The sequence below is a fragment of the Mytilus californianus genome, unplaced genomic scaffold, assembly GCF_021869535.1.
Source record: "Mytilus californianus isolate M0D057914Y unplaced genomic scaffold, xbMytCali1.0.p SCAF_6, whole genome shotgun sequence".
In the NCBI taxonomy this organism is placed as follows: Eukaryota; Metazoa; Mollusca; class Bivalvia; order Mytilida; family Mytilidae; genus Mytilus; species Mytilus californianus.
In genome coordinates this window covers 40,467,927-40,492,420 of record NW_026262712.1, presented here as the reverse complement: position 1 = coordinate 40,492,420, position 24,494 = coordinate 40,467,927, and the positions used below count along the sequence as shown (strand labels likewise).

General features: G+C 30.8%; 1 protein-coding gene across 2 annotated transcripts; it reads right to left on the bottom strand.

Annotated features, from left to right (window-relative positions):
* Window positions 1-2,003: 2,003 nt before the first annotated feature.
* On the bottom strand, window positions 2,004-21,481 carry LOC127705579 (glucoside xylosyltransferase 2-like). Of its 2 annotated transcripts, XM_052209908.1 has the most exons (8): window positions 21,331-21,481; window positions 13,857-14,058; window positions 12,652-12,817; window positions 10,850-10,981; window positions 8,764-8,953; window positions 7,529-7,678; window positions 5,297-5,469; window positions 2,004-2,201 (listed from the first exon to the last, which is right to left on the bottom strand). In XM_052209908.1, exons 2-8 carry the CDS (start codon window positions 14,045-14,047, stop codon window positions 2,052-2,054), a joined length of 1,152 nt encoding a protein of 383 aa, XP_052065868.1. In that variant the 5' UTR covers window positions 14,048-14,058; window positions 21,331-21,481; the 3' UTR covers window positions 2,004-2,051. The 2 variants fall into 2 exon arrangements, with proteins under 2 accessions (XP_052065868.1, XP_052065869.1); XM_052209909.1 differs by lacking the exon at window positions 10,850-10,981.
* Window positions 21,482-24,494: the final 3,013 nt, after the last annotated feature.

Here is a 24,494-nt window from a genome sequence, read left to right as displayed (position 1 = left end):
TTTATTATTGCTAAGATTTTCAAGCATGAACCTCTTATTGTAACAATTGCAAGACAACGTGCGTTCATGATGTTAACTATACACACTCCATTAGATTGTCTTGAATTAGTAATTTGTCAAAATGTAAGTTAAATCAAACATCGATATTGCCCTTTTCAGAGTTATCTCGAAAAATTTGGTTATATGTCAGCCGCTTAAATGTTGAAATTACATACAACTACTGAGAGGACTACTGCTCTAAAGTAATTTCTGAATAAAATATGACTCGATTTTATCTTATAATATGATAACTAGTAACTTGTAATTCTCCCAGCGGGATTCCACCACTAGCTGTTGAGATGATACATCTTTTTCATTGTTGAATCCACTAGAGACACACCCATAAACTACTGTATTTGAGACGTAAATATTAAGCTGCTTCGAATGATTTTATCACATAGTCTAGAAAAAAATGGGGCAATATCAGGCTGCTTAAAATGATTTTATTAGAATAGCCTTAGAAAACATTGGGCAATATTATATGCTGCTTAGAATTTTTTTTTTATAGCAAAGCCTAAGTATACTCAAAAGAGTTAAATATTTCAAAGAAACGTAAGATGTGGACATTCCTGATTTTCATTGGTTTCTTAAACTACCGTAATATTTAAATCGGAAATACAGGTTTGCAACAGACTGACAGACATATTTACCAATCTTAGCAATTAACTCTTTTTGCAGGTCCTTTTCGGGGTTTAACAATATCGTACTAACTGGCAAAGTAGAACCCAATACAATAAACAAGATGAACACACCCAGGTGTGGCATTCAAGATATGGAACCAAGCGTAAATGGTTTACCTAAATCATTTCAAGTCGGTAATTATATATGATTTTCTCCATACTGTACGAACTAAGATAATAACGCAGTTCCACCCTGTATTAATAATTAATATTAAAATAATTATAGTTAAATGGATAAATAGAACTAGTTAAGCAGAATCTGCTCGTCCTTTAAAAGTACCCAAGTTTTGGCGAAGCACTTTTATTTTATTTGTAATTTGATGCAGATTTTTATATAGATTAGACCGTTAGTTTTCTTGTTTGAATTGTTTTACACTTGTCGATTTGGGCCCTTTATAGCTTTGTGTTCGGTATGAGCCAAGGCCCCGTGTTGAAGGCCGTATTTTTACCTGTAGTTGTTTACTTTTTACACATTGTGACTTGGATTGAGAGTTGTCTCATTGGCACTCATACCACATCTACTTATTTCTATTGTTTATTTGTTTTTGTCATTTATCTTTTAGACTATGCTATGGCTTTGGATTAAGGGAATTGATAGACGGACAGATTGAGAGAGGTCAATCCATCCATCCGTTATCCAACAAAATATCTCGTATTGTTTGTTATCATGAAATCAAAATCATCTTCACCGTTATTTTTGATATTCATAATTGCCGTTTGGCGTAAAAAAAGTTGAAATGGAGAATTACCGAATTCACCAGTCAATTGTCGGATTAAGTTGTTAGGTATACTAAGTAATTATAACATTTATAAATGTCAGGTCTGAAAATCGTCTAAGCTTTTTTGACCTCTTTTGAATTTTTGAAAAGCATGTAAAATCAACTATTAATTGAATTAATTTTTGAATCCATTAAAGATCTACACGTGTAATAGTACTATGGTGTAATGTTATATTTTTTTTTATATTCATTCGATGGAACGTAGAGCCTGGTTTATAAAGCATCTTAAATGTGTAAAAGCTCTGCATTTTAAAGAGCCCATTCATGCTTATTGATGACTATTTTTGTTAAATAGATCTGAACAAGCAAGGGCATTTAAAGCCTTGTATGGCGTGTCAGCTCTGTCCTATACAGAATTCAGTTTCGGGGAGGTTATTAATATCAAATTTGTGACATGTGATCGTACACATTATTACATGTTGTGACATACGAAATTAAGATTAAAGAATAAAATATTAGATAAATGTGAACGCGATAAAATATTATAATAAAGCATTTCTTCACATTTATGAAATATCAAATTTTAATGAGAATGACAAATAGACATATAGGTTCAACTCGTTTTCCTTTCCAACACAAATTCTTCTATGTATTTTGTATAAGCCAAATGTCCAATCTGTCCACAAGGTGAGTTTGAGGTTTTTGATAAAAGTTTCTTCAAATTGGTCAGTAAATCTCTCTCTTTCCTTAATGAAATGTTGTGCTGAAAAATAGAAATAATCCAGTTCATGAACATATATTAAATGGATTATGACGATAAAATAGATATGCAAGGACAACACTTTTAAATAGAAAGGACTGTAATTTCAATTAATGCTTTACATTAATTACATTGTTATGTCTGTACCGCCTACCATGGTGTTCGTGATATTTCCTATTTTTGTGTGTTTTCCCTGTGTTTGCTGTATGTTAGTTACGTTTGTTCACGTCTAAACATCGGGAAGTTTATTCGTATTGGATTTAGTCTTCCAAATGTTTCAATTTTAGTGCCACTGATAAGTTTTAAGTTACAAAACACACGTCTTGTAGCCTGTAGAGTTTGCCGACTGCTCTACATACTTACTGTTAGTATATTCAATAACAATTGCGATTCGTATTCAATACTATGAATTTCATTCTCTTTTATTGTCCTCTGTTTTTTATTCACTTATATAGATATTGAAAGTTAAAAGTTGAAACGCCAGAAAAAACCTGAAGATTAGAACAGGCATTTTCTTAAAAAAAAAGCTTCCAAAAAAGTTAATTGAGTGTATCATATTACCTAGAATGTTTCATTACTCTAACACGTAAAGGCAATTATCTGTTAAAAAGACCAAAATTAGCTTGAAATGCACGGTTACAGATGATTACAATTTAGACACACATTTGTAGAGAGGCGAAGGAAACCAAAGGGAAATTCAAACTTATAAGTCGAAAATTAAATGACAACGCCATGGCTAAAAAAGAAAAGGACAAATAGACAAACAACAGTACACAAAACGCAGCATAAAAACCATAGACTGAGTATCACAAACACCCCAAAAAACTGGGGGTGATCTAAGGTGCTCCGAAAGGGTAAACATATGATGTTCCACATGTGGCACCCGTAATGTTGCTCATGTTGGTAAAAACCCGGTGATACGTCTAATTCAGTAGATCACATTCGGAGAAAAGGGGACAGGACTGTAGTTACTACAATTAGAACAAATCCGTTGTCATTTGTGAAACGGGTATTCCATAACGGTAAACCACATTGTGATGGCGTCCGTTCAATTTACGAAAGGACGATTTCAAAATCACCAATTAGAAATCTTGGTTTAATAGCTTCCTTGTGTGCAGCAGCCCACTATCAAGGAAATCAGGAAAGGAAATACAAGCCCTAGAATATTGTATCAATTGGGAGATATATACTCCGTATGCAGGCGCTGCTGGAATGTTGCTACATAGAAATGGAAAGCGCACAATTGTGAAGCTGAAATCATCTATTTTGTCGTAAAGTTTTGTTTTTCAACTGACCGTCACTGTCAATTTCTAGAAATAAGTTAAGATATTAGGCAGACTTTACTGTTTCTGTTGTATCCTTTATCTCAAGTTTGATGGGATATGTGCGTTGAACATAGACACCAAATCTTTTATTATAAAGTGAGGAGAAAACCAACTATATAGCGGAAATAAAGTTTAAGGATACTGTTAACTTCTTTTCTTTCTTCCAAAGAAGTTCCTGTATGAAGTCAGCCTCATATGAATAAAGGAACAGGTCGGCAAGAAGATGAGCACTACTTGTTCCCATTGGAATGTCGATTGTTTGTTGAACGTAACAAACATATTGTCAACAAAGAAATCAAGCATCTTGGTAATGTCTGTTTCAGAGAAGTTTTTGTTTGAATCATATTGATGTTTTACAAAGTACAAATTATCCCTCATTAAAACAAGAAACTTGTATTTACGTAGGCCATTCATTTTTATGAAACAAAGCAGGACCAACTCTCTCAAATTTGGAATAGGTAAATCAAATGTTTTAATACTATTACAAGATGAACAAGTCTTAGTTGTATGTACTTTAAAACATCTTTTTAAGTATCCACAATTGATTCAAGTCACCTCTAGAATAAGTAGTTTCACAATAACGTTGAAGCCCGACTCTAATTGCTGATAAAATTGCTGATAAGAATTTAGAAAGAGGTTTCGTGAAGCACTTGGAAGAACCAGCAATATAACGTCTCCTGAAAGATCTGCTGATATACATGTACATGTACATTGCAAAACATATCTTTTACTTATTTTTATGTTTTTGTTACCTTGAAAACGACATAAAAAAATCCCTGCCCAACATTTCCGAGCAGAAAATATCAGCAGAAAATTAGGCAGAAATAAACGGATGCTTTCTTTGATCTACATTCTATCCTTTTCGAAAATTAAAGAACCGATAATCCCAAATGGACAAACAGTATAGCCAAAACCAAGCAAGGAATCTGCGCTTTGCATAAGGGAGATATCTTCCTTAATTTGAAATAATTTCTAATAAGTTTATAACAGCAAATTTCAATGACACAATATCCATATTATTCGTATAAAAGACGTTAATTTTGATTACTTATATGTCAGTAACACCAGACGTCGATAAAGAAAACAAAAAGTCTCCTAAATCATGAGACGTGAAACAACAGTTTAGATATCAAATTTTTTCAAGATATAAGGGATATAAACTTTCCTATTACAAAAAATGTACTCGCAAACCGTTTTGTGTGTATATTGGTAGAAAAAGTAGCCAATCCTTGGGTGGTAGTATGAAGTTAATATATAAAGCGGTCAACGATTTTATTACCACATTTCAGCTCAAGGATATTTTATAATTCGTAATAAGTATAAGCTACATTTGTTATCTAGCTACATATCAAAACCTATCAAATATCAAATTCATGTTTGTATCCTTTTGACTAGTTTTCTAATCACAATACGTTTGATCCATATCATTTCCATTACCAAAAATATTCTTTTTCTGTACTTTGATGGAAAGATAACGATTAGAATCAAGCGTATTGAAGATCTAATTTCTAATTTTTGTACTAAATCATATTAAAAATATTGCAATTGATATAAAAAAAACTGTTTTGTTAAATTTTGTGATTTTGTTGAACAAATGACATTTGAAGATGTGCTATTGAATAATTTCCAGTCACTGGATTGGACCATTGCAGTAATTCAGTATCGTGTGAACATTTATCATGGGATTCGTTCACTCAATCTCTAGCTTTCTAGTGATGCTTTTATTTGTTTAAGAGCAAGATGATAGAAATGGTAATGAAACAATATGTCTACCTCTTTAAATGCTGTGTAAACTGCTTTAAATGTTGGTTGATCTTCGTTTTGCATGACACGCCTGGAACCATGTAATACTGACACACCATTTCTTTCTATGTCTTTACATATACTTTTATTCACACAATGATCTGTACGGTAATTCCACTCGCACGAATAAACATATAACTCGTCTGTAAAAAGAGGTGAAAGCATGGCCGATATAACGCAAACAAAACACACTAAAACAATTATCATTTTGATGTGCTCTTGTGCATCATCTGTCAAGTAGTATTTTCGATGATATTAGCATGATTTAAACATGCTAAATTATCAATTTATTGTAAATTTCGGTTTTGTTATTATTATAAATGTTTGGTTTTATCAATTCCGCCAGTAAAAATGAGTTTTGCACCTCGAAATGATATATTTGGTCTTTCATATGTATACAATACTACAATAATATGGCAAATTAATCACATCACATGAACTAAAATGATATACTTAATTTGTGATAACTTGATCTAATTCATTTATCGACTAACTGATTGTTTCATTTGTTGAACGTAAACAAATCTGAATGTTTATAAATCATGCTTTAAATTAATTACCCGGATGATGATCTAGCTAAAAACATATTATCTTGTGAAAAGAAAAAAAAAATGAACTAATTACTCTTATAAATATCTTACTAATTCTGAATCGTTCGAATTATCAAAACATATTTAAGCACTAAAAATACTGGACCAGATGCGCATTCAAATATTTAATGTCCCTTCGGTGATACACAAAAGGAAACGGTAAAACCTTATATCAACGTTGAAAAGTTGAAAAAAAACCAGGAAGAAAAGTAAAAAATAATCAAATGACATATTGATAGGTATGCATTATCAGGTTAAAATCATTTAAATCATTACATGAGAAAAATCATTTCAGACTTTACATGGTAATGGTCCTTTTTATAGCAATCGTTAAGATGTTAAGGTCTGATACCATGATTTAAAGATCCTAATCATTATCACTCTTATCTCGAGATAATTGCCATTCATGATATATTAAAACATTGTTCTGAATATAAGTGAAATCAATGATAAGTATTCTGAAATTTATAAATAAACTATTGCTCTTCAATTTCCGAAAAGATTTGTCTATTTTATGCAGATTGATATTACTCATTTGCTTTATTTTTTCAGTCATGGCGTTTTGTTTGTTTATAATTTAAATTCACAAACAATAAATTACACACTCATATAAGGATTTATGTAATGTTTACTTTAAAGTGGTTCATTGGTTTAAGATTTTTGAACCTAAACTGCCACTAATAAGATGAAAATTGCCATTTAAAGCATGTAGCTAACTCTAATAATAACTGTTTTGGAGTTTGATATAACTTTTGTAGTTTTTGTTTATGGTTTGTCACATTTTGCCATTTTATATTTATATGTTGTATTCCTGGTCATGTATGTCCACCTATTATAGTTTCGAACAAAAAAGTCAAAATTTGTCAATAATCGTAACTGCTAGGCAATGAATTATAAAAAAAAACCCTGCAAATTTGGTGAAGGGTATGTTGGTTTTTACTTTTTGAACAATCTGCCTTGTTAAATGTTATGTTTCTAACTAGATTTCATGATGTTAAACTTTTTCTTGTATTTAACTCTAATACTTTAATCTTAACCATAGCGACTACCTTGGGCGGCTTAGAGACACTCAAGGACTTAACTATCATCTAGACACACTGAGAATCAAATAAGTCAAATTACTTGTCATTAGTTCTGAGGTTTTGAAAACTTTACAAACAACTAAGGGACAACGATAGAGGAACGACAAATGAAAGCAAGGTTCACAGTTGAATTTGGCCAATATTGAACATATGGATAATTATATACACATTCCGTACGCATGGCGTGAAATGGTTCTTGTTGGTAAATGTCCAAATTGAATGATCATGATTGTAATTGATTTTGTATCTATGAACTTGTTAAATGAATGTGTTACCTTTAACAACCCACAATAACATAGAATCACCTTATCTAACAGTTCAACACAACCATGACAACGCTGGCGACAGTGCTGTCTGACTAAATACAATTGTTTGTAAGTTACAACTATTGTAAACTAATCAATTTGAGTTATTAAATCAATTATAAGGGACGGGTTAGCTGCTTTTAATATAAGACAATATAAGTGTATGATGACATTCATTCCAGACATATTTGCTGTGTGCACCTGCATTGTCTCATAGGTACTCACCTATATGATGATAAAAATATATATTAAGTAGATCCTGGTCGCCATATCTTATTATTGGCTTGTACTGGATATAATACTTCACCATGGAGTCTATCCATGTAGATTTCCTTATTCTAGTAAGATTCATAAGTAGCACTCCTGAATTGAGACCTAACAAATTTAAATGAAAATTAAAATTCAAGCAAGATGTCATTTCATACAGTATAGGTCAAATACTATGTTAAAAGTATGTTTACTTTTAGTTTTGTGTTAAGTATGTTAGTGAGTATTGCCTGTCATATAACAGCATTTTTGTTTTTGTTTTGTATTTGCGCTATACATATGTGCTTTATGTGTTTTTCTCTCAGGCAAATTATGCCACGAAAGCATTTAGAGGTTTTGTTATTAATATTTGTCTAAGGGTCAACACCTTACCAAAAAACGAAATTTGTACACAGTGTCTTATTCAGGGATCGTAATGTACTATGTTGAATATCTTTTTTTGTAAGGTTTTTTCTCAAATGTTATTGTTCAAAAGTATTGTGCATACAAATCATCTTTGTTACAATGTAAACAATTCAACACCAAAGGTTCCGCAGACAACTAAAGTACAAAAGGCAGTACCTACAAGTCCAAGTCAGAGACGGACAGATATCTTATCAAAGGGTTCAAATAATACTGTCTTTTGTCACTGATGAGTCCTTTAATCATTAATTTAAAATCTAAAGATGTAAAATATAGCTGCAAAAAGCACAGACATGTTCTCACCAAACACGTTGGCGGAGAATCCCCGTACTTAAAAACTGTATTCATTAATCCGACATAAGATTACCTATGTTCAAACAATAGTGGCGCTCTGACAAAACAGATGCAAAGCTCAAATAAATATTGCGAAGTTTGAGAACGAAAAATCCGAAAATGGTGCCAAAGAAGGCTAAACAAATCCAACCCTTGAGTAGAAAACTTACCGTGTTGAATATTTCACATTTAGAGACAGTTCATTTACAGAAAAATAAAATTTCAATGACATTTCATGTCAGCACAAAAGTGCTGATTTCTTGACTGGTGATACTCTTACATTAAGGACGATCCATTCATATAACGACTATACGTTATTTAGACTGTTATCAACTAACTTTATATCTTAAAAATATCAGTTTCTTTTCAGTTTGCTAACAATCACAAACCTTTACTGTGGCATACTACCACCTAGAATGATTTTGAACTAAATGTATCTTGTTTTGTTGCTATCTTACCTGATTCACCATAGTAAGGATGTCTAGCAAATCTATAGTTACTAGCAGCTTTATCTTCATGTTCAGGTACTAAAGCAGCTAATTGTGCACTGTTAAACTGATCAAAAAATCTCCAAATATCATCAACAGGTCGTAGAAATAATATATCTGTGTCAACATACAATAAACTATCCACGTCTTTTAACAACGACTGAAACAATGGGATCATAAGTTGGTTTAGGATGCCTTTTACATTTCTTCAAATTTTTTTACAAACAACAGGACTGTACTATAGCATTCGCTTCTTTTCTTTAGAGATATTTATGGTAAACAATTGTTCAACTCATGCTATGTCGGAGCTGGCACAATGTGAGTAAAGCTACAAACATGACCATCCTGTCAAATCCATTAACTACACACACAGTTTACTTCATTTGGTTATATATTAACATTTTATTTTGTAAAATGAGTGATACATCAAAACTTTAATACACATTGGTGGGATGCCCACCATTTGTTGGGAAAGTACAATATACGAAAGCTATTATGTAAGACTAATTTATTTGTCTTTCGATGGTGAATGGGTGACAGGTGATTTGACACGATGCGTGTAATTTAATTCACCACACAAATCAAAACTCAAAACAATAAACTACTGCCTCAGTGAACCATGTAGAACATAGTACGTATACAATCACAAACAAATCAGATTATAAACTTGAAAACATTATAAAAGAAAGAGTGAAGAAAAGATATACATGAATAGTTGTCAGAAATAGAAATGCTAATTTTTGACAGTTCATGGAGCACTTTGACGTGTTTATTGTACGTCCAACGTTTCAATGGGTTAAATTATGTTTGACTTTTTTAAGGGGGTTGGGTCGTTTTTTGAAAAGGAGTTATCTAGATCTGCAATAAAAACTTCTGAGTATTTGTGATGACTATGGCGATAGGTGTATTTTCAGCTAAGCAAGCTTTATACTGTAGTAGACAGACAGCTTTCCTTGTTTTCGTGTATGAATACACTTCATCATTTTTCATACTTATTAATCATTTTATTTTCGCGGATATTTTATTACGCGTTAAATCCCTTATAGCCGAGTTCGCGTTGATATTCATTTTGCCATTAAGAAATATTTAACTACAAGATATAAACAAAACATATTTATTTTATGTTCAATCGTTTATGAAAGTGAAATAGTGAAATAATAATTCGCCTTAAGCAGCCAGTTTGGTTTACATTTGACAAAATAAGCTGAGAAACATCGCTTATGAAAAATATACTTGCAAGGGAATAATTCGATTACATTGAATCCGCATTAATGTAACCATCTATTTAACCCCACGGCTAGAGATGCGTTACGCACAATCTAGACGTGTTCAGCTACCAAAATGAAAAAAGAATGTCAACATTGGAAGTTAAAAACAAGGGTAAACCATTTGATTTACCGATTCTATTCTTGTAAACTCTTTCTTATACAGGTAAAAACGATGATTAACATATTTGTTTAACCAATTAAATGAAATCAAACAACCTAGAAAAATCAAATTGCACGTGTTTGTTATCTATTTATATCTATATTTATGTTTATATCCGGTTATATGACCGTCGGAAGTGTCCGGAGGTCACCTCGATGGCTAATTAGATGGTGTCTAGACTAAAATACACACGAATTGTTAATACACAAATAATTGTTAATCGACTCCGTGCAATGTTTATTGTTTATTTTAAACTTTTTAGAATTTGGATAAACGTTTCAGTATGTTGAAAATCATATATGTGAATTTGAGTCAAATAGGTGAATATGAATTTGACAGCTTATGTCCCTTTAAGTTTTAGATACCCGCGACGATTTATATTTGCCTTTATGTTTCTACTCGCGAAAGTCGCCAAATAAATTAGTTTATCAGTGTTTTGTTGAATCTTAAAGCTACAAAGTGTAATTTTTAACATTGCATATCTATTACAAATATAAATAATAAAAAAAACTTTTTTAAAGAAAAAAACGTGCAACAATCACTAAATGGTACACCCCTGCGTCTTGATGAACAATCACTACCTTTTCGCCTTGCTTGATTTTCTCTTCTGTCTTTCTATTTTACTTACAGGTATAAAAAGTCTTTGAGTTGCACATGGTTTAAACATTTTTTTCCATTCTTGTGGGTTTCCGGTCGGGAATGTTACATTATACAAATAATACAGAAATTTACGCTTGTATTTTGCTGGCCAATTATCTAACTGCAAGACAAAAATAGTATTTTAAAGTGGGTAACGAACAGCAAAGTAAATTTGATTTGTTTTCTAAGTGGACAATTATAATGTATTATCATGATTTTAGTATTACTTTTATTCACAATCTATTGAAAATGTACCCGGCACCATGATATAATGAGATAAATTCAATTCATGTCTAATTTATAATCAGCTGATCAAACAGAAATTCTTAAAGGACTGAATGTAATATTTTTTCTGTCTATGAAGAAATAACATCAACACTGTGGTTCGCACCGAATAACCCGCGTATTGGGTTATTGAAAGGTATGCACCACATTTTTGAACTTTTTCTGTATATAGAGAAATAACATCAAAAATGTTGTGCACACTGAATAACCCTTAAATTTGTGCATTACATCTTTAAGGTCATTCCTTATACTTAGATTCTAAATTCCATTTTTAAGGAGTGAATCATGAATAAAACGTTGATGACGTCACGGGCAAATGACAACACAGCTGATTTTAACAAAAACTCTCAACCAATCAGAAGACATGTTTCATCCAAAATCATAACCATATAAATGAAGGCGAAGGATGTATCAATACTAAAGTAGCTATTTGATAAAAAGGAAACCGAAGTAGACAAGTTTTGAACGACGGCGATAAAACCTTAATCTATAAACAATTCTAAATTTATCAAGGGAAAATTACGAAATTATTATAAATCTAGCCAATTGTATTGGGCTGATTATACCCATTGGGACAAACAGTTCATTATTAACTGCATGCACCAATTGCTAGTAAACAAAAACAACACTTTTTAAAATTGTTGTTTATTAGAAGCGTTTTCTTGATTTTTTTCAGAAACACATAAATCTGAGTAAATAAATTCCGGATATACATTTAAACTTTAGACGCTTCATTACACAAATGACATAGTTAGAATAGCCTAATAGCTTAATAGGTATGCGTCTGCATGCCATCAATGCTAACATATACCTGCAAAATACCTGTTTTACATATAGTCAATTTAATATGCTACAATAACAATTTATCATGTTATATTCTCGTTTGTATGTATTCCCGGTATACATTTATGTTTTTAAATATATGAAGTGCTAATTCATGAGTAGACAGGTTCTTTATTTTGTGATTTTATACTGATTGCAAAACCAATTATCATTAGGTTGTGTTTCAGCTTTCTGTACATATCTCTTATTATTACCTTACGGTTGTGTTCTGATTTTTACTCTACAACTTTGATTTTATTTTGTATTTTGATTTTTCAAAATATTGATAAAATATTAGGAACATAATATTGAAGAGTTTCTTTGCGCTTTTTAAACCGATTAAGTTGAAATGAACGGTATTACTTTTAATGATATACATACATTATAATGTTTGTGTGGCCCATGCGCTTTTTTTTAATATTTTTTATATAAGGATTGCAAAAATCAACATATTTAACGCCAAGGGTCTATAACAACCTGCATACTGTACATCTGTAAAAGGCCTTTAACCAAACGAAAATTAAAAAAAATAGTCCAAAGCCATATAAAGTCAACAATACTTGAGTGTGTTACAGTAATCACCAAATATATTTTACTTGAGCATTACTACTTTGTAACCATCAATGGCATCGACATATTTCCCCATTGTTCATATCCATCCCCAACAAGAATACGTTTTCTCACCTTTTGCTTAAACATAGGTTGAAAATCAAATTCTGCAAATATATGAAAGATTAACGGCCCAGTTGTAAACAACACAGCTGATTTTAACAAAACAATCGTTTCTTCTGCTCTATCACCACATGCCACTACAGACAAGTGTATACCATTTTTCCAATGCCTTGAATATCTTAAAAAGAGTAATAAGATGTTGGCTTCCTCGTGTTTATCGGGTACAAATCATTTTTTTTTATAATTGAGTTTGTGTACCATTTATCATGCTATTTCAGGAATTCTTTTTTTATATATGACAATATGAAACAAATGTAACCAGAAAACAGTAAAATCTCAAAATATTGGTGCATTGCAATTCATTTTAGTGCATTCGATTGAATTTGAATTTGGTCAGTGCTGTTAAACATAGATAAATCTTGATAAAATAAAATCCCTTGGACACAAAATTATTGTCATTTAGAAAATCGTTTCACGTTCTCTTTTGAAGTCATTTAAATGTGTTAAATAATTGCACAAAGACATAAAATTAAGATTAGAAATAGTCAATCATGTTTGTCCAATGAAATTATATATAATGAGTTCCCTGCTTCTGAATCATGTTTATATATAAGGATTTTCGGTTTTTTAAAAACAATTTTTTATCATCGAAATGAAAATTCAACACATTTAACTTGTCGCAATTGTTTTTGCAATTGATTGAATAGCCATGATGAATAAGTTCGTAATAAACCTAAACATTGTTGTCTACACTAGTAAACGTGTTACTTATGACAAATTACATTATGAAATGGAGAATTGTTTAAGAAAAAAACATAGACAGCATTATGGATGTATTGAACTGACACATACTAAGGCACTTAAAACTAGTTTTAATCTATCATATCCTACTATCTGTTTTGATTTCATTATTTCTTTTAAGTTTGCATCATATATTTTCTAAAGGAGAGAGAAAAAAGATAGAAATTATGTATTTTTTTAAACCACCAATTAAAAAGTGCCCGTGTCTTCTATTTTGATTGACAAGGATTGCCGGTTTTCATGTCAAAGTTCGGTGGCTCTCTCTGGACACTTAGTCGTCCAGTACCAATAAAACCGCCTCGAAATAACCATTAGTCCTGAAATTGGCGTTAAAACACCAAAAGGTTAATTAATCCAATTTAAACGAATATTGGATGAGATTCAATATTTATTATTTGGCATCATAAACTCAATACCTTGGCCTATTCGTATCCTTTCCATGTCTATCATCTTCGTGTATTTTAGATTCTTGATTTAGGTTATTATCTTCTTCCTCCCCTGCTAAACTGATATTTAAAGACTTTTCATTCTGAATGAAATAGTACAGATACACAGCAACCAGAAGAACAGCTGTTATCCCAAAAGTAATTTTCTTTTTCCTTTTCATTTGTGTACCATCTGAAAAAAAAAAACAAAAAAAACAAAAACCATATCATTTCAAATCCAATGGTTAATTTTCCTTTCCTAAATGGTGATGTTGCATTGATTTCTTTTTATGGAGTGTCAATACGTTTTTGATGAGCTCATATTTGCGGGAATATTTCAGATTTCAGAGATTTGTCTTTTAATATCACCAACGATTTTAATTAAATGCCATATAATAAAGCTGTCAAAACTATTACAAAGTTTATGAAAATAACGGGATTTATATTAGAAATATCATTTTATTTGAAGGGACAGCAGAAAGTGGTATTTCATACCAAGTATTGTATTGCAAAACATACTTATGTATTTAATATGTAAGTCATAAAATTTTCCCAACAATAATTTGTTTTTGCTTATTTGAGACGGTACACTATTATTATTTTAAAAATGAACCTAGCATCTTTCTCATAACTCTGTTGGAGAAGTTCATATGTAAGGAGCACACCCTCGCTAATGTATAATATTGTGTAAACATTTTTTTTTTATCTAATGAAACAACTATACTAATTACTATCGAATGTTGCACAATCTAGTGTTTTCCTGTACTGTTCAATTAAGATTGATGTAGAGAATATACACATTCCTGATGTTGCAAACTAGTTTGTAAGATGGCATGATATTTGTTTCAGGGAGGTTAAGTACTTTTGATGTGCAATCTCATCCAACCCAGGCTTTCAGAAAGTCCGAGGTTGTGGTTTCTTTATTCTCTTCTTCACGACACACATATTGTCGTTCCACCAGTTCATGTCTCAAACAATATTGTTTTAAAAGCAAAAATATTTGTTTGGAATGGTTTTCAAAAAACTTGGTATTGACTGTATCAGTGACGTCAATCAAATGAGACAAAATAGAACATTAATTCAAGTTCAATAACATATCTTTATGATCATTTATCGGTTATATTCAAATATTCTATCCATCCTTTGTTATCAATAACCAACAATTCGTACTATGCGTTTCAAAAAATGAATATTCAGATTTTGGTAATTGAATAAATGTATCTTCAAAGTCTTTGATGCACATCTGGCTTTTATATTCTATTTTATTTCATTTGATACCAGTCTTTAAATCATCAAAAGTGTACTCTTATATAAAATTTGATTTCGAAAAAAAATTGAAGGTGTTTTGTTCATACTTTTAGGGAATTTTGAAGCCAGATCGTAATATTTAATGAATATTATTGATTTGTATTCATTCTTGAGTTTTGCATTCTTGTGTTAATAATCTCTGTGCCTTTTCTGGGCGAATTGTTTGTATATTCATATGCGGCCGACTTCATATGAAAGCTGATAAGGACAAATGAAGAGAAGTAACATCAACACACATTTGATATAATCCAAGCATATCATCGATAATGTCATTTATATATACCAAGATTAAACTGCTGTAACCATAACGTATAATTATTACTTTAATTCGTACGATTAGTACTAAGATGCTAACAATTAGTACTAAATTATTTTCTACATAAAGAAATGCCTGTTCCAAGCCAGGAATATGACAGTTGTTTTCCATTCGTTTGATGTGTTAGAGCTTTTGATTTTGCCATTTGATAAAGGATTTTCCGTTTTGAAATTTTCCTCGGAGTTCGGTATTTTGTTATTTGACTTTTTTGTTTTAAATTAGTACTTATATGCATATAATTAGAACTTAGATGCAAACGTCTTTTTATTTGTTAATTGAACCCTTTAATACATATTGATCGCACACCAACATACTTTTTTCAATATAGATGTCACAATTCTACCATTTATGTATCTTGGAATCTCAAAAATAACGTCTTGTCTCATTTATCGATTAGATAGATAAATGCATTGTGATCAAATTGATCTAGATATGAGAAATTATCTTCTTTTCCCTTTGATAACTCCCAATGAAAGTCATGCATACACTGACGATTATTGAGTGCACGACGCGTTAAAAGTGTAATGTTTAAGAATCGTTTTTAACATTAGCTGTGACAATTAGATGATTAAATGATTCCAAGATTGTGCTTGAGACCATTAATGACAAAATTAATCGTGAAATCGTAGGAATGCTCGAATCTTTTAAATCAATTGATAACGGTTTGCTGATACATTAAGTTCTTTCATTTAAACCAAGAGATGATTTAGAGAATTTATGAGTTGATTAACAATCAATACTAAAAAAATAACAAGAAATATGGATTTGTGTTCGATTATAGGCTATTTCAGGGAAAAAAATAAACAAGTCAGCAAGGAAAAGCATACAAAATAAAATGTATCAGACAAGAAATTATCTTTGACACGTGTAACTATTAGAAATTGATCACACAATTCCCTCCATGTGAATTCAATCTTATGTATCGAGGTAGTGCTTGACAAATAATAGGCGCGGAAGATACGAAAGAAATCAAAGATAGACGACCGATCCAACCGTGGAAAAACGGAAAACGCCGTACAAAATACTACAGAAAAAACTTAAATACTTGTAGGTACATGGACATTTTTAAAAATGGACTGATAAGAATGGAGGCCGAGCATTCTGGACTACGCATTGGACTGGACGATAAGGGTAACACAACGCGGTGAAATATTTTGATTACTGCATTGATAAATTCTTTTTTGGACCATTCATATTAGTAACAAAAATATATTTAATGCCAATTCAGTTAAAATAAAATCATAAACATGGCGATTGAGGATATGATATTATTACAAGACTAATCTTCAATAATTATATATATATGATCCAGATCAGAAGCCATTCTAAAGACATTTGTCATAATGGTCCAGAATAATATGTAGCCAACTATGTGTACACAGCGGAATTCAATGTTTTAACGCAAGAGATGTTTTTTTTGTATTAATTCGATTGCCATAATTTCAACTTTCAAAATCACAGATAATGAAGAAATAGGACATCCTTGTCGAATTCTATGACATATTTTGAAATAGATGGTAACTGCAAACCAAACCATTATTTAGTACAAAATGTATACATCCTTCAATGTATGGGTTAATTGTTTAAATCCTTCTAATAAAACTACTTTTAAAGCATAATTCTTTCCAAAGTTTCTGACATAAAATTCCAGAAAAGTCAAATGCCTTGGAAAAATAAACAACAAGTATAGGTACGTCTATTTTAAAGTTCTCCGAGTAATACCTGACATTTTGTATTTGCCTAAGATTGAAATCTATGCATCTATGTTTTTTTCAAACTTTTGTGGTCAGGATGAATGATTTTTGGTAGAACTAGTTTAAATGTTTGATCTAGTGCATACACTTACGCTGATAAGTTTACATCGTTATTGGACGATAATTATTTAGAGAAAGTCGGTCTGCCTTTTATATATCATTGATATTTCCTCGACTTTTTGTAAATTGACAAATCCCCCTTTTCATAGTAGAAATAAAAAACAGATACAACGATATTATTTGTATTTCAAAATTTTCTGTGAAACTCAACATCGAGTCAATCTAAACATGGAACTATCTTCAATTTCATTTCATCTATACATTTCTGCACAATAGTTTCTTCCTTCATATAAATTACGTTCACTGCCACTTACTTTTGGGCATTATTTAATATTGTTCAAGTACTTCATAGTGTTTTAGATATCATGATTAGTAGACTATGTACATTTTTGTAATTGTTAACTTCAAGATTAAGTATTTTTCTTGATAGTAATTATATAATTGTTTACATCATACATTTAAGTAATATCTTTTGGCACATCCTGACTGTTTTAAGACCTAAGCATTTAGACGTATTTGTTTCTCTATCTTCAATTCATTATACCCTTAATGTTATTTGATTACCTTGTTTTTTCCAGGTACAGATTTCCTAATTCCTTTTCTACTTTCTTTATTTTGACACTCATGTAAATATTTGTTCATGTCCCTGTTGTTAGTTGTATGAATTTCATTATTAATTTGTGTTAACTGATTTTCCAGTACAATGATTGAATCTTTTTTATTGCGTGCTTTGAATCGACAGAACTTAATTGTTCAGTCTCGAACCTCTAATATCTAGATTTATTTAATCGTTTGCTTTTATTTTATAATTGTTATTAATACTTGATGTTATTTGTAGTTATTATTATCGTCTGAAACAGTACTATTTGATTTCCAGTATCCACGTCCTTTATATTAATTTCTTGACATTTATAGATATAAAGATATTTAATTATGGTCTATATATTGATTAACAATTGGTATAATATTTTAATAGTAAATGGAAAAATTTGATAAAATCTTAATACTCTTTATGTTTATGTATGCGAATATTACGTAATTCAAAACATTATACAATTTAAAGAAAATACAAAACATCTGCTGTTAAGAATATAATACAATACCCATTAGCTGATGGCCACCATATATAACTATAGGCATTTACACATTTTTGTTGCTGTTTTGTTATGAAGGAATGCATGCAGACTCTTATTTTTCTGATAAAAATAAAATTATATTGATTATCGTTTTTTTTCCTTTTTTTATTAAGATTTCTCCCCTCCCCCCCCCTCCCCCTTTCTTAAGGAATCAACAATGACTGGTACATATCAATGTAATCTGCATGTGCGTTTGTAGATTCAGATTCATTTGTTGATGAAGGTGCAACTGTGTGACATGGTTGTTGTGTAGCAGCATCAGTATCTACTTTAGTTTTTTCAGCAGCAAATGTGTTCTCCTTTTCGTCATTTGTGCTTTCACCTACATAAGACTAAAAGATGGTCTCATTTTCTATACCGTGACTTTATCACCTTCCATACCACAATATCCACATACCAAGTCATGTGAGCATTTGGGCAAACACTTATATGGTGGCCATCAGTTAAGCATTTTGAACACCTTTTTTGGACGACTGTGTTCCATTGCTTGATCTCGGTACATAACTGTGGCTCTGTATTTGCATATCTGTATAGAATGAGGACTATGATTAGGTACATGTAAGGGGCCCACACATATACAAATTCTATCGCCTGTTTGACAGTTAGTGCGCATCTTCTCAAATCTCAGACTTTCCTAAAGTTGATTAAGATTACACAACACCCTATTGCTAGTTAGATGTGACCGTCATCGGCAGAAAGAGAGACATCTGTCACTCGTAGTCGTAGAATGTTATAGTTTTCATGTATAGTAAACCGAGTGTTCCTCGAGCAGAAATTAATGTTTGTCTTTAAGTTCTTGATTTTTGTACATGTTAATTTTCGTTAACATGGTTAAAAAGATTGTTTTGTTGTAACTCAATCTGTGAGTGATCCAAATGCATATGTTTCACGTACAAAGACAGGTTTCACTCAACCATTGTGCAAGCGTCTTACTTACTGTTCTTGAATCTGTTACGGTTGTGTCGGCATACTACGCAATTTTTCTTTCAACTTAGCATTCTTTATATATGTTATAATATTTTATAGGTATATTGATCTAATATCCACCCGTTTATAGTATGGAACATATTTCCGACCTAATAATTTAATACCTATAAAATACCAGAAATCAACGTAAAAAATACCATGAATAAAATTAATGAAATTGTATACAACATGAACAAAGAAAACTACTTAGACGAAATAACATTCAAATACATCAAATACGGAAACCAATATATAAAAACATCCTTTGCCTACTTTCTGCCTAAATCGAAATACTGGATAACGAAATACTGCCAGACATTTATGAAAAACAAACTGAAATTAAATCCAAGTACCAGCAAAAAATCGGACGATATTTGGATTTCTTCTTATTACCTATAGTTAAAACACAAACGACTTATATATCTGATACAGGTAGCTTTATTCGTCTACTTGAAATATCAAAGATAGAAACCGATACTCTACTGGTGACTTATGATATCACTTCCCTTTACACAAATCAAAGATGTAGTGAAATTATGGACGCTTTAAACAGTGCCACGGAGATATATGAAACTTAGAATACAATATAATAAAACCTAGTTTTACTATTTACTACAAATAAAAAACATAATCCTCGTCAAAAATGAATTTGCCTTCATCAAAAAATGTTATAGGTAAATTATAGGAGCTAGCCAAGGACATATGGCAAGTTCTCAAATCTCAGATATAGCCATATATCAACATATAAATACAATTCTAAATATTTTTCATCACAAAAACAAAATATTATTTCATAAACGTATGAAATATGATGGGTATATTTTATTTCAAGGCACTGAGGAAGAAGTAAAACTTCTTTTCGAAATAACTAACACAAACCATAACCTACAGCAATTTACTTTTGAAATTGACAGACAAAGTTTGAAAGTTCTATATTTAGAAACATATAAAGGACAGAGATTTCGAAACGAAAATATCTTAGATACTAAATGCTTCACAAAACCAACTGAAAAATTCAATATCTTCACCAAGATTCAAACCATGCTAAAAGTTGTTTTAAATCCTTTATTAAAGGTGAAAGAAGACGAATTCTAAGAAATACTTCTGATCCTGAGGAGTTTAATGAAAGAATAAACTTACTTATAGACAAATTGTTACAGAGAGGCTATAAAGACGCTTTTGTGAATAAAATATTACGAAATATGTCTCATACAAAAAGATTAAACAAAGAAACAAACAAAGAAACAAACATTAAAAACAAAAAACAAAAACACAGATAACTATAATATCTCTTTCATAACACAATACCACGCTAATGCGGAAAATTTACAAACCATTATTAAAAAACATTGGCATATAATTCAAGACAACCCACAGTTCAAAAATCTCTTTGATAAAAAGCCTACAATAGCATTCAAAAGAAACAGGAACATTGGAGAAATCGTTAATAAACACTTAAAATAATCAATGTCGTCTAATAGAAATTAATTAGACAGTTGCAATAAAACTAAAGGAAGTTACGCCGACAATAAAAAATGCATACTGAAACGTATTGAAAACTAAATCTAATTACACAAATTAGTAATCCATACTTGAATAAAACGTACAACAAATAATAAAACGTACAATAATTAATATATAAAGAATAAAAAAAACAATAAGGACGACCTCCGAAGAGAGTTACCTGGAATATAATTCCGAAAGAACTCGAAACATTGTACACATAGCAAGGAATCAATGTTAGGTCGGAAATGTGATCCATACTATCAACGAGTGGATATTGGATCAATATACCTATAATTTATACATGTTATAACATTTTGCCATTTTACTATTAATTAATGTATAATCTCTTCCATGTATTCATCGACCTGAAATAATAAAGTTATCACTAAATCAAAAGTAAAGTAAAATATAATACTTACTTAATATTATTCAGATTTGTTATTGAGTAATGTCCTCAAGATGATTAGATATTTGCTTACGTAGCTTATCAAAATATTTGTCAAGCAAGTATAACACTTTACTTTGCAACTATCTTTAATCGATTTCAAAATCGGTTAAATATGAATTTCACAATATTTGCGCCGCATGAATTGATATGTAGGTTAAAAATTATTATTTAAACAAAAAAATGAATATTTTAAATCCTTGTCTGCATCAATGATTTAATTACAGTTCTTTCATCTCTAAAATTAATTCACCATGTACATTGTATAATATTTGAAATAAAATCATGCAAAGTATGTGTTACGCATTGATTTCGAGGTACATCCATAAGTGCATAATCTAAGTCAAATGAATATTTGTTTTTCATTTATTGTTTTGTACATTTATCAGGCCGTTTGTTTTCTCGTTTTCTTGTTTGAATGGTTTTACATTTGTCATTGCAGGGCCTTTTATAGCTTACTATGCGGCATGGGTTTTGTTCTTTGTTTAAGGCCGTACGGTGACCAATAGTTGTGAACTGATACGTCCATTGGTGTCTGGTTGAGTCTGCACAAATGAAATGGTCGTAAGTATATTTTCAAGAGTGATTATTGGGACAACCTTTCTAATTTAATAAAAAAAAACTCTAGTATACAAAACTTAATTGTTATATCTGGATCCCAAAACTGACTAACATCGTTCAAGAATACATTTAGTTCAATGTCCATATGTACGGCTAATCGTTATCTTTGAAATGTTATTTATTTATAAATTCTTGTCTACAATCGGAATATGAAGGACAAAGTAATTAAAGATGCAAAATATAAATATGAAGAGATGTGGCATTATTACCAATGTGACAATAGGTCACCAAATACTAAAGATCAAGAATGTAAGTAACTACAGCTCACTGCAAGGCCTTCAACGATGAGTAAATTCCATGCCATATAGGGAAAACAATATACGGTAATATGAAAAAACAATGTAAAAAAATTCATAATTATGTCAGACTGCAAACACCGACAACCCCTGGACAACAATGCCAGGTTTTGAACAGACACATAACGTATGACGCGGGGTAAGACATTAGGTTGCAACCTGATGCCTTGCCTGGAACAATGGTTTAGGAGAATAACAAAGTTCTGGTCTCAATGTTTTGTTTTCAGTGCATTGTTCTTTTATTGCTGTTTGTCATTTCTTCGTTTTTGTTTTTGACCATGGTGTTATAGATTTGTATTAGTTAAATGTTTGTGGCCTGCTTAGTATTTCACTTTTTAGGAATGAAAGATTAAGAATTTTAAAAATAAGTATTTAGACCAATTATTTGTACATACACTTCAATAACATTTACAGGCTAACAAAAGTTCTTTATTAAAAATCGTGCAAAAGGCATTTCAGAAATCATGTTACTATATATAACTATTTTTTTATCATTTAATTAGAATTAAATGTTATTTTATTGGTTCATTTTTATTATAGATTTAATCAAAATACCTGTAATCAGATTCTGCACTGGAACCTCTAGTTGATATCTCTAAATGTTATTCAATATATTCTATAAATATAAACATATTTTGTCTAAGTTTTTCCACCACACAACTTAAGAACATATGTTACGAGTTTGCGTTTAAAAGCAAATCTAATTAAAATTTATAATGTTGATATTATGTATTGATACATACCGATAGATAACGGGAAATATTTATTTTTCACTTTTCCTTTTCTCAAATATCGGATAAGTGTATCAATGTTTATCACCCTTTACGTTTATTTTTTTATTTGACAAGTTAGATATATACAACATCAATAGTGTCAACACATGGTGGTTGTTTTGAAAATGAGAGGCGAAAGATACCGAAGGGAATTCAAACTCACAGGAAAAAATAACTGACAACGCCATGGCTAAAAGAAGAAAAAGACAAGCAGACAAACAACAGTACACAAAACACAACATAGAAAATTAAAAACTGAGCAACACGAGCCCCACATAAAATAGGGGTGATATCGGGTGTTTCGGAGGGGTAAGCGGATCCTGCTCCACGTGTGGCACCCGTCGTGTTGCTAATTTCAGTACAAACCCGGTGATAAGTCTAATTCGATAGGTCACACTCGGAGAAAAGTGGACGGGATTGTAGTTACGACAATTGGAACATATTCATTGTCATCTGTGAAACGTATATTCCATAACGATCAACCAGCACGTGATGGCGTCCGTAAAATGGTATTATCTATATTTGAAGATAATTCAAGTATAAGGTAACTTGAATACATTCAAACAGGCTAACTCATACTATTTCTCTGTTTTTCCTTTTCAATTTAACTGTACATGCTCTTGCATATTCTTATATTAGTTGGAGTTATTGGTCCTTCAGTTCTTAAAAGAATGTCTATAGGTATATTATTATTGAGAGATTTGAATATGCCTGTATTGCTGAAATTACCTCACTATAAAAAAGAAAATGTGACTTAATTTTATAGATATTTTGGCATTGTTTAAAAGTCATGAGATTATCCTCATAACTTACAGATCATGTATCAAAAAGATCCCTTTATCTGCTATTCTTTATAGAAAATAGAATCTGTTTCTTTTTTAATATTCTAATTGTTCATAAAGAGAATTTTGTACATACTCTTCTTCATTTTTTTTTGTACAAGTTTATTTTGTAATTCTGTTCAAGCCTTATCGACCCCTTCCGGAAAGAGTTTTTTACATTTGTTTGTCCCGCCCAGATATGCAAGGCCTTCAATATTTATTTTTAGTATTTCCTAATAGTTTATTCAGTTTTGGGTTATTTTTTCAACCGTCGAATCCATGTTGATTTCATCCATTTAATATATTTGTCAAGATCTAACATTTTCAGCCCTCCGAATATATATGCAAGACATAGTATTTCTATTTTTATTTTGTCAAGTTGTTTTTCCAAATATATTAAAAAAAAAAAGAAAAATTCTATCCATAAGTTGTCTTTATGAATTTTTGCATGATGCTTGTGATGTTGAAACAGATTGATAAGTTTTGAAATAATAAGTGTCTTGATGATTGCTTTTTTTCTAAATCATGTAACTGGTGTTAATGTTTGTTTATACGACAATTTTATCATATTTTATTTTTTTTAAATTCCCAGATAATAATTCAAAAATCCATTTCATGCAAATTGAC